Source organism: Bombina bombina, chromosome 1 (genome assembly GCF_027579735.1).
Source record: "Bombina bombina isolate aBomBom1 chromosome 1, aBomBom1.pri, whole genome shotgun sequence".
Lineage (NCBI taxonomy): Eukaryota > Metazoa > Chordata > Amphibia > Anura > Bombinatoridae > Bombina > Bombina bombina.
In genome coordinates, this window is record NC_069499.1 from 831975517 (window position 1) to 831988079 (window position 12563).

At 37.7% G+C, this 12563-nt stretch overlaps 1 protein-coding gene across 4 annotated transcripts in view; it reads right to left on the minus strand.

The window, feature by feature from the left end:
• Nucleotides 1-12563, minus strand: part of ZNF185 (zinc finger protein 185 with LIM domain) — a 334258-nt gene that overhangs the window by 233697 nt on the left and 87998 nt on the right. For all 4 annotated transcript variants that reach the window (XM_053699442.1, XM_053699440.1, XM_053699441.1 and 1 more), the window contains exon 3: nucleotides 4223-4343. In XM_053699442.1, coding sequence (XP_053555417.1) covers nucleotides 4223-4343 — 121 coding nt within the window. The remainder of the gene's footprint in view (nucleotides 1-4222; nucleotides 4344-12563) is intronic.

The following is a 12563-nucleotide window of genomic DNA, read 5'->3' on the forward strand; positions in this document are numbered from 1 at the left end:
GTGGCGGTTCTAGAACGTAAAATTTGGGGGCTAACAAAGGTGGTAAAAATGTTGAAAGACAGAACACATAGGGCTAGATTACAAGTGGAGCGCTAAATTATCGCAAATTTGCCTATTTGCAGGCGCACAATAATTAATCAGCCATTCAGCTGGTTGACAGCCCCTGCTAGCAGTGAGCAGAGGGTGGCATTGCACAAGCATTTCACTTGTGATGTGGGCATTTAGCTATGTAGAGCGGACATAATTCGCTACTTGACATTTAATAAATTTACCCCATGGTCTTTAGAACTGTACACAGTATTGCAGATGTGGCCTAACTAATGATCTGTAAAATGGCATAAGAACCCTGTTATTTCTGCAATTTGACTGGTCTTACTGGCTGAACTGCTGCATTGCCTACCAAATTTTAAATAATCTGAAATAATAAGTCCCGTTCCTCTTTAGTTTCAGTCATTAATGTACCATTGAGACTAAAATTGGCATAATTTTAAACAGGCCCAAAAACTGACAATTTTACTATCTTTACCATGTGTTGTACAGACTGAACACAAGTAATCAGTTAGACAATTTACTATTTGTTTATCTCCATCAACTACTTTATATTCATTACAAGAGACATATATGTGCAGCTACCAATCAGCAGCTAGCTTCAAGTAGTGCATTGCTACTACTGAGCCTCGATTTTATGTGCGAGTTTTCATGTATAGAGCACTTAATGTTATAGATGTTAATGGCAAAAATGCCCACTATCAAATCTACAATTTTCAAAAGTTTCCATAATACAGGTGACCCTCGGTTTACACCGGTTCAATTTGCGCAGTTTCAGAATAACCTTTTTTTCAGTCATGTGACTGCTATTGAAAAGCAGTGCACAAATTAAAATAGCCAGTAGGTGGAGCTGTCTGCTTGTGTTGCAGCAAAGTTATGCAAGCTTAGCAGGTCTGAAATTAGACATTAGCTATCTAGCAGCTTTCAAAGCAGCAAGATCTAGAAGCCAATTCCCTATTATCTTCCTGTCCAGTTGCTTGAGGTGAGGGTGCCTAACTGACTATTAACCACTAAAGATTTAAATGCATTTAATTAGGCATATTGCGATGTGAAGGTTGGCGGATTAGGGGTTAATATACTTTATTTAATTTTAAAAAAGCTTTATTGAATAGCTTAAAGTACACAATAGAAACATAACATAACACAAATCAATTCACTAAAGTGTACAGAGTAGAATCAAGTTTTGTACATATCCAACATATGAATTATTTTTCTTTTCACATTAGAGTCAATTGTATCCAATGGAACAACTTACTTTCTTTTGTACTTAGGGTAAAAGATCTCATAGGAGGTATTATCATCTCATATGCAAAGATCCTTAGAGCAATATAAATCAATACCGTAGCTGATTGCAAGGATGTGTATTCCCTATGTTGCAGTTTAGAGGTGTGATGTATGGTAATGATACATTACTCCCAGCAGAATCTGTGTAGCCTGCACATCACATGAGTACAGAAGAGAAGTGAAAGAACAGAAGGCAGGAAAAGAGAGAAAGAAGAAAAGAGAAGAAAGGGGAGAAGAAGGGGAGAAAAAAAAAAGGGGGGAAGGGAGAGGAAATAGGGTAAGGGGTATGGGTACATCCAAGGGGGAAGGGGAAGGAACCAGTCCATAGACCTTAGGGGTTATTAAGTACCTGCAGGTACCTAAGGAGGTTTAAGGAGCCACATGCTCCAGATCATCAAGTATTTGTTCATACGCTCAGTCGCGTTATAGTAGCCCCGCTCCATAGAAGCTAAGTAGTCTATAAGTTGTGTTAACTGAGCCAAAGTAGGAGCCTCCGTCTTTTTCCATGCCCTAGCAATACAGACTTTCGCAGCAATCAGAATTACAGCTATTAACTTTTGTTGAGAGTTTGGCAAATCTTGTAGACCTATATGCAGAAGAGCCAGAGCAGGAGACCTGGGAAATGAAAAACCTAGGTCTGTGAGTAAGGAAAATGTCTCGCTCCACAGAGGGGCAATTTTTTCACAGGACCACCATATATGAATATCAGAGCCCTGTTGACCACACTCCCTCCAGCACTGCTGAGAAGCAGAGGGATAGATCTTAGATAGTTTAAGGGGAGTTAGGTACCATTTTAGAAGGACTTTAAAGTAGGTCTCTAAGTGTGATACACAATGTATGGCCGATTTAGTAATTGTTGTCGCATGGTCTACGTCTTCTAAGGTAATCTGGACATTCATCTCACGACCCCAGGCCTTTATCTGCCATGGTAATCAAGGATTATGTGGTGATTCATAAGAGGTCTTATAAGCTTGGTCCCTTGTGTCCATCTTTTTTCCCAGTTAGTGTTTTCCCTAAAATTTGTCTTGGGGAATCCCCAAGCCTGGCAATATCCCAATATTCTGTGGCTTTCAAACATAAGCCACCTGGGAACCTCATCCACTCGGTCCACTATTTGCCTAGATGTCAGCATCCTCTTTTGGTGATAGAGGTCTCCTGTACAAGCAATGTTCCATGAGGACCAGTCCTGTAGATAAATATTCGGAAGGCCTGTCAAAAGACCCTGAAGACTGTGGATAGGTGAGGGGTGTGGAGCTATTCCCTTATAGTGTCTAAGTCTATGCCAGGTCTGGCAATTGTCAAGGATTATGCTGTTTGTGATTAACAGATCAGGGAGCCTATGTTTGGGAACCCAAATTAGGTCTTTTAGGTGAAGATACTTAGGAATGACAGCAGCTTCAATCAGAAACCACGCAGGTTTCTCTTCTTCATTGCTCCAACCAGCGATATGGGTCTATCTAGTTGCGTCATGATATAAGTATATATTGGGAAAAGCAATGCCACCTCTGCATACAGGCTGTTGGAGAATACAATATGCCACTCTCGGTTGTTTGCCTTTCCACACATAGTTAATGAACAAGGAGTGGAACTGAGAGAGGTAGACTTTTGGAATAGTGAAAGATATGCACCGAAAGAGGTAGAGGATTTTGGGCAAGATGGACATTTTCAAGGTAGAGATTCGTCCCATCCATGAGATTTCCCAGAAATCCCACCTCTTTAGGAGTTTCTTGATTTCATTGATCAGTGGCTCAAAGTTGTGCCTAATGACCTTATTGATATCCGGGCCAAGCAGTATCCCTAGATGTTTTATAAGTTCCGTATGCCAGGTTAAAGAGAATCGGGTTTTGAGGTTTGTCAGGGTCATTGGGTCTATATTGATAGCCAAGGCTTCAGTCTTGAGTACATTTACTTTATAAAGACTTAGAGTCACAAAAAATTCTAGAGTCTTAAAGACTTCTGGTATTGAAGAGCTTGGGTTAGTTAACAAGACCGTTAGATCATCTGCGAAGAGAGCAATCTTCTCAAGCCTCTCACCTATCATTACTCCTCCAATTCTTTGGGAGCATCTAATTTCTTGAGCTAGAGGTTCCATGGCTATCGCAAAAATCAATGGCGAAAGAGGGCAACCTTGGCGGGTGCCATTCGCTATGGAAAAAGGTTTAGATCTAAAGCCTACTCCTCTAATAGTTGCAAAAGGCGCAGAGTATAGTAGGGGTTAATTATTAGTTATTACAGTGGGGGGTGGCGGTTGACAGGTAGATAGATATTGCGCATGTGTTAGGTGTTTGTTAATACTTCCAGGGAGTTACGGTGCTCACATTTTCAGTGTAAGGCTTGCTGCGCCTGCCTATGTGTGGCGAGGTGAAAATGGAGTAAAATTTCACAATTTTTGCCGCTTAAGTCCTCGCGCTGAATTTGAGATACTGATTTGCGACGCGGTTCTATGTTAGTTTATGGGAGTAAAATTAGAAGGGCGACGGGTGAAATATACGCGCCACATTTATATGTGGCGCTGTATATGTGATTGCAATACCCAACTAAAAATTGGTGATGCCGGCTTTTGCGGGCGACGCCGCATATGTAATCTTGCCCCATGTGTTTTGTTTTGTGAGTTCTGATGCTGACAATGAGGCAGCAGTCTAAGCTCTTTATATAATCTTTACTCTTAAAGTAGCCCCCCTCTATTTTTTCACAATATATTCTGTTAAGAGCACTTTATTGTTATTAAGGTAATTTAGATTTTCGAGAGCTTCCATTTTTTGGTAAATGTCATTTACTACTATGAGTTTACTACAATGGACATTAATGTCTATTTAATTCTATACAATATATATGTGTATGTATATATATGGCTACACAATTAACAAATGAAAATAAATGAAGTTCTTACACTGGGCTGTCCTCATTCTCATCTTCTGAGCTTTGGTGTATCCAGCTTTTGTCCTTCTTAAACGTAGTTCGCACTTTCATCTGTTTCAGGATAGTCTGCCTATCTGCTTCTTTAGTGGCGCCTAAAAAACAAAACAAGAGGAACCTTAAAGAGCAATAAGTAATATTCTATTAAAGACACCAACACATAGTGTTAAGGATAGAACAGCTTTTAATGTAGGAAATGGGTATTAAAGGGACATTAAACTGCTGATTACAACTACAGTAGGATGGCTGCTTCTCACCATGTTATTGTTTTCCCTCCTGTACCTTCAGCTCTCTTTAAAGGCGTTTTCTTATTTTACCTTATTACAAAATCCAGCTCTGCATTTAATACTGGGTGCCACCATCTTATAGCTGTATTACTACACACGTGACAGAAGCAGTGCACTTACACAGATCTGTGACGTTACTGACTTTTTTACATCTGTTCCTTGCACTTCAGTTTAACTAACATTATATAGAGCAGAAGTGTTAAATTTTTTCTGTTTTTTGCACTGTTTAAAAGTTACATAACAAATATAAGCTCCAAGATGGTGACACCCAGTGTGAAGATGAAGAGCTTCACTAACTGATAGTTGTAAGGAGTTAAATTAAGAGGACAACTTTGAAGACAGCAACAGGCAGAGGAGAAAGAACAATAGCCTAGTGAATAGAAACCCTGCTACTGCAGTTGTCCTTGACAGTTAATGTCCCTTTAAGGGTAACAAGGGTGTACTCACTGCTGCAGTTATAAACAGTTATAGTGACATGGAATTCAAAATTATTATCATGATTCAGATAGGGTTAAAGTTGTATAAAGGAAAACATAATTTATACTTAGCAATAAATTTCTTTCTTATGGGATGAGGAGATTCCATAGGTGTCCATAACATGTTGGATATACTTCCTGCCAGTAGATGGAGATCAAGAACCCTCACAAGAGCTTTCAATCCCTCCCAACTCCACTCCCTCTCCAGTTAACATATATCTGAGCAGAGGGGAAAGGTAGAATTTTTTTTAAAGAAAGACCAAAACAGGGTTAAGAGGTGCAAATAACAGTTGCCCTTAGATTCCACAAAAAATAGTGCGGGTCCTATGGACTCTCCTCATCCTGAAAAAAAATAAATTTATCTGTAAGTATAAAGTAATTTTTCTTTTGTATGATGAGGAGAGTCCATAGGTGTCATAACATGTGGGATACAATACCAAAGCTGAGAGTCCATGTTAAGAATGGGTGGAACAAAGAAAGGGCAGTTCCTATTTGCCGGACATTGCGGCCTGAAGGACTTTCCTGACAAAAGCAGCTTTGAAGAAGCAAAAACATTGAAACAATAAAATTTAGAAAAGATATAAAGAGAACACCAAGCTGCCCCTTTGCAAATCTGTTCCAAGGAAGCCTAATTATTGAAGGTCCAAGAAGAAGATACAGATCCAGTGGAATGTGCAGTAACTTCTTTTGGAGGTGGTTTCTCATTTTCTCAGATGATATAACCTTTGAAAGAAAATCATATATTTGGTTCTAAGAACTGCTTTATTATTATTATTATTATTGAGATTCCAAGGATGAGAAATAAGCCTAATAACAGGGTGAATTCTCACCAAGGCTTGAACAAAAGTTTGAACATCAGGCAACTTTTTATGAAACGAAACAGACAAGGCAGAAATTTGACCCTTTAAAGAGCGAGCCGATTAATCTTTCATCCTGGAGAAACTGAAGAATTCTTAGAATTCTAAATGATTTCCAAGAAAAACCTTTAGAAGAATACCAAGGAAAATAAGATTTCCAAATTTTATGGTAAATCTTCTGTGTCACCCAGTTTCCTGAATCTGAGAAGCCTTTACTCTTGAGGACAGGGTGTTCAACCTCCATGCCGTCAAATTCAGAGATTGGAGGTTCTGATGACAAAATGGTCCTTGAGACAGCAGATCTTCCCTGAGAGTCCAAGGAGGGGAGGATGACATCTGGATGAGATCCGCATACCAAGTTCCGCATTTGAACAGAGTCTATTATCAATCCCAGAAAAACTACTCTTGTAGCTGGGAATAAAGAACTTTTGGGAACATTGATGTTCCAGCCATGAGCCTGAAGAAAGGAAATTACCCTCTGGGTATGAGAGGAAGCTAGGTAAAAGGATGGGACTTGGATCAAGATGTCATCCATATAAGAAGCAATAGAAATTCCCTTTGTTCTGATCACTGACAACAGAGCCCCTAAAACTTTTGTAAAGATATGAGGGGCAGTGGCTAAACCAAAGTGTAGTGCCACAAACTGGTAATGCTTGTTGAGAAAATTCAATCTTAGAAAGTGGAAATGGTCTTTGTTAATTGCGATGTGTAGATAAGCATCCTTTAAATCTAAGGTTGTCATAAATTGACCCTTTGTACCAGGGGCAAAATGAGGCGGATTGTCACCATCTTGAAAGAAGGAACTCAGACAAATTTGTTCAGGTACTTTAGATCCAGAATGGGACAATATGAGTTCCCTTTTTTGGAGCATTAAAGAGGTTGGAATCAAAACCTCTTCCCTGTTGATAGACTAAGACTGGTTGTATTACTCCCAAATTCTCTAAATCCTGAACACATTGAATATAGGCAGCTGCCTTTTGAGGCCTGGTCCAAAATCCTATGCGATAACCCTGGGAAATTATGTTGAGAACCTAGGGATCCTGAACTGATCTGCGCCATGCTTCTTGAAATTGTCTCTTTATGCAGACTTCTGATTAGAGTTGGGTTTTTTGGACTGTTTACTCTTAGATCAGGAGGATCCTGTCTTCCAGCAAGTTTTGGAGGAGTCAGATCATTGATTGGAGGAGGACTTCTGATCTCTGGCAGAGCGAAAGCAACGAAAACGATTAGTATATTTATATCTTCCCGTAGACTTCTTGTCCTGAGGAAGAAAAATGTATTTACCTCCAGTAGCAGCCTTAATGATAGAGTAATTCTGATCCAAAAAGCAATTTACCCGCAAAGGGAATTGACAAAAGTCTATTCTTAGAGATCATATCAGCTGACCAGGATTAAAGCCATAAGACTCACATTGAGAGGATAGCAATGGACATATTTTTAACATCAATTTTAAGAATGTCAAAAAACTTCATCACATATAAAATCATTAGGCATTTTAAGAACTTTAATGCAGTTAAAGACTTCTTCAGATGACTGTTCAGGAAGCATCTGAGAAAAAGAATCACACCAAAAGCATGCTGCAGTGGCCACACAAGTGACTGCAATAGCTAGTCTAAGCTGCAGAGCTGATTGAGAAAATAATTTTCTTACTAAAGACTCTGATTTTCGGTCCATTGGATCCTTAAACAAGGAACTATCCTCAATGGGAATAGTTGTTAGAGGGGAAGTAGCTCTGTCCACTTTAGGAACCAATTACCAGACAGATTCTTTTCTGAAAGAGGAAAGAGTAAAAGGAAGGCCAGGTTTCTTCCATTCCTTAGCAATATAGTCAGTCACCAAGTCTGGAGCTTCAAACACCTGAGGAGCTTTTGGCAGAGCTTTGAAAACCTTATTTGACTTATTTACAGGTTTTGAAATTTTTGAGTTCTGTTCTGAAATTTCTAGAATACGCTGTTGGCATCTAACATTGCACAATAGTATGCTAGCAGGGGCTGCCAATCATCCCGATTGGATCAAATTGGGATGATTTCAATCCGCCACCTAAAAGGTGGTAGACAAGTTAAAGGGATACTAAACCCAATTTTTTTCTTTCATGATTCAGATAGAGCATGCATTTTTAATCAGCTTTCTAATTTACTTCTATTATCAATTGTTCTTTGTTCTCTTGCTATCTTTATTTGAAAAATCAGGAATAAAAGGCTATATGTGGTGTCTGGGTCACTTACCTTGACTGCAGAACCCCTCCACTGATCTTACCAGCTTGCTGAGACCTTTCTCACTCACTGAAACGCTGATGTATTAGAGAGCCCATCCAGTGCAAGTATAAATACTGCAGTGGATATGATTGGATATACCTGTAACCCCTTTGGTAGAGGCTGAGGGACGGGGTCCCTGTGACGCTAAAGGGCAGTTATGGCTGAGATATTTACCCGTAAGGGGACTGACAATGGCATAAGAGTTAATCCTCAACCCCTGTTTCACTCATCCATTCTGAATCTTCTTTTAGTGAAACTGAAAGAGGGGGATAGGGTCTCAAGTCAGGTCTGAGCTCCCAATAAAGCAGAGCACTACACTCAACCTTTCACCTCTGAGGCCAAGAACTAACTGGAGAGGAGAACTCCACCTGCTAGCAGGAAGTATATCCCACATGTTATGAAGAACTATGGACCCTCCTCATTATACAAAAGAAATCCGATTTACTTCTTCTCAAAGTTACCTTTCTCTTGGTCTCCTTTGTTAAATTGTAGTTTCCTTCCATTAGCGCATACTAAGGTAGGATCAGGACCGATCATTTATCTTGGTAGCAGTGTTTGCAACAATGTTATTCATACAGTGCTCAAGTGCATGGCCCTTAGCCTACTTCAGTATGCTCTCATGGAAAGGAGGAAAGTTTTTAAAGGATATCAATAGAAAAAGTACATTTAATAGCAGAAGTGCACTAAAATGATTTAAAAGTTATACATTTTGTTTAAATCATGAAAGCTTAATTTAGACTTCCCTGTTCCTTTAATATACTATTTTTCTACAGCTGTCAAGAAGACAGTTCTGAATTCCACTTCAGCATAAACATTAACACTTTGTGCTAGATTAAAAATGGAGCCCTAAATTATCCCGTTTGCGGGAGCACAATAATTAACCAGACATTACAAGGGTCTGGTTATTGCTACCGCGAGCTCATAGTAGCAATTAGCGCTCCGAAAATTAACCAGAGGTCAGATACACATATTATCACATAAATATATATGTATATAATCATATACATATATATTTATATTGCTGCAATCACTGCGCTATTACCCCCTTCACTGAGCGAGATTCTGATTGCGTCTCTGATGGCATCAGAACGAGGTTCCCATAGGAGCCTATGGAAGTGCGCTCTCATGAGCGCAATGCTTCCTAGCAGTGGGAACAAGAGTTAGCGTTTGCATTGGGATTTACTTGTAATACCAGTGCACATTATTGTGCGCTGGTATTACAAAGTGGAGCTCTAATATTGCTTGCACTCAAGCGATATTTAGCGCTCCACTTGTAATCTAGCCCATTGTATATTAAACTCTGTAATCTGTGGTAACAGACTCTGCATGAGTGAACTTGCAGCATTCCAAGCACAGAGGCAGTTTCAATCATGTTATGTATGACTTATATATATATATATATATATATATATATATATATATATATATATATATATATATATATATATATATATATATATATATATATATATATATATATATATATATATATATATATATATATATATTAAAAAGAGTATCTTAAAGGGACAGTCTACTCCAAAATTTATTTATTTTTTAAAAGATAGATAAACCCTTTATTACCCATTCCCCAGTTTTTCATAACCAACAATATACTTTTTACCTCTGTGATTACCTTGTATCTAAGCCATTGTAGACTGCTCCTTATTTCAGTTTTTCTGACAGACTTGCATTTTAGCCATTCTAACTCCACGGAGTGAACACAATGTTATCTATATGGCACAGGTGAACTAGCACTGTCTAACTTTGAAAAACTGTTAAAATGCTCTGAGATAAGAGGCGACCTTCAAGGGCTTAGAAATTAGCATATGAGCCTACCTAGGTTTAGCTTTCAGCAAAGAATACCAAAAGAACAAAGCAAATTTGATGATAAAAGTAAATTGGATAGTAGTCGCATTCCCTATCTGAATCATGAAAACTTAATTTTTACTAGACTGTCCCTTTAGTTTCAAAAAGTTTAATAGCAATTTTGTAGATTAACCCATTGTATTTCAAATCCATCCTGATTCTCATTTTTATTAGCTCTCTGCAGTGGCAGATTCCTATTATTTAAATGCCAACTAATTACACTTATAATAAATAATTCATATTTCATTATCATCCAATCCCCGCACCTCGTTTATACCTCCTAACTTATCCAACCCTATTTGACACTACTGTTTGTCATTTTACTACTGTCAAATCTGTCAACAAGTGAAACAGACTGCAGAGGTTAGCATTTTTAATACTTACAACTGTTGTGCTTGCAAGCTTGACAAACATTTGAGAAACTGTGACAGTACTACTGAGCAACATTGGTTAAACTGGCCCAATCCAGAGCCACACATTGAAACAGGAAGGTGCTGCAATATTGTTGCTCCATCTTCTCCATTGATATAATGTTACCCTCTGCTTCACTGTAATAATGCCCATTTTATCTGACTTGTTCGCTAGTGCTACAACACTATTTCTGAAGAAATTTACTGCTGTTCATGCATTCTGGTTATTTATTGCACGTGCCTAAACGGGCAAATTCGTTTACGGGTGCACAATAAGTAACCATCCATTAAAAGTGGCTGGTTATTGCTTCCGCAAGCACTCGGTAGCAATTAGCACAGTGATCAGATCTCTGGTTAATTTTCAAAATGTGCCCCAATAGCCCCCTAAATTAAGTATAATGCGGGTTTTTAAAAAGAAAAAAAAAATATTAGCATTTTATTATTTTTTTTACAAATGCAAAAATTAGTTTTTAGGGCTTAAATTGTATGATCTATCTGAATCATAAAAGAAAGATTTGGGTTTCATGTCCCTTTAAATATCCAATTTAAATACAGGGTCTGAACTAGGGTTGCCACCTCGACCATGTTTTCTGGACACTTATGAGTTACACATGCTGCAGGGTGTGCAAGTAGGAACATGAATAGTGCTGTTCAGTGTCACTATTTGTGTGCTGTCTAGGGTTGAAATTCATGTTCCTACCTGCACACCCGGCAAGATGTATAACTCATAAGTGTCCAACATGGCTGAGGTGGCAACCCTAGTCTGAACTCACGAAACCCACCTGAGGGCTGAAATTAGTGAGCAGTCTTTGTTTTTTGTATTTTTCCATGTTACCAGCTCTGCAGCAGAAACCAAGGTTCATATTATTATCCAGGGAAACTGACTAGCTGACAGCTGTACCTTCCTCTGGGCATACATAGAGAAGCTGTTTCCCCTCAAGCAGTGTATCTTGCTTAGAGGTGGAATAAATTATGCTTAGTCTCTTTTCATTTGCTATTTTTATTCTAAGACATTATGTTATGATATTGCTAACTTATTGTTTTTATTCTAAGACGTTATGATATTGCTAACTTATTTTTATTCTAAGACATTATGTTATGATATTGCTAACTTATCATTTTTATTCTAAGACATTATGTTATGATATTGCTAAATTATTTTTATTCTAAGACATTATGTTATGATATTGCTAACTTATTTTTATTCTAAGACATTATGTTATGATATTGCTAATTTATCATTTTTATTCGAAGACATTATGTTATGATATTGCTAATTTATCATTTTTATTCTAAGACATTATGTTATGATATTGCTAACTTATTGTTTTTATTCTAAGACATTATGTTATGATATTGCTAACATCATTTTTATTCTAAGACATTATGTTATGATATTGCTAACATCATTTTTATTCTAAGACATTATGTTATGATATTGCTAACTTATTTTTATTCTAAGACATTATGTTATGATATTGCTAACTTATTTTTATTCTAAAACATTATGTTATGATATTTCTAACTTATTTTTATTCTAAGACATTATGTTATGATATTGCTAACTTTTTGTTTGTAACTACTAAAAGTAGATAATGATTTAAAAGTATATATTTTTAAAGGGTCATAGTACTGTAAGGTTTTCTCAAATGTGATCTGAAATCTGAAATAACTGGCCTGTTCATTTAGCATTTAGAATTTCAATACCTTACTATTAGACTCTGTGTAGAGAAACAGATAACATGAGCAGGAATGCTCTTTCTGCATAATCAGTCAGTTTAAATTGGCATATCCTTGAGAACAATGGGGGATGTTTTTAAAGAGAAAACAGAAATTTCATATATAAAAATAAACATGAAGGAATAATTTCCGCTACATTTAATACTCTGCATCGGGGACAGAATTACAGGGATCTCAATTGAGAAAGGATATGGACCTCTAGGGCATCCATCTGGCCCAACAATCAGTAGTTGCTACAGGGGGGGGGGGCTGGTAGGGCCCCTTTTCGCCATTATCATGTCTGGCAACTCTGTATGCCCCCTGCAAAAAAGGCTCACTGTTTATTGAAAGTATATGACTCTGCAATTACAATATGGTTACAACATATAAAAGATGGCTGCAAATAGTCTTACTGTACAGAAATATCTGCTGCTCTTCAAAT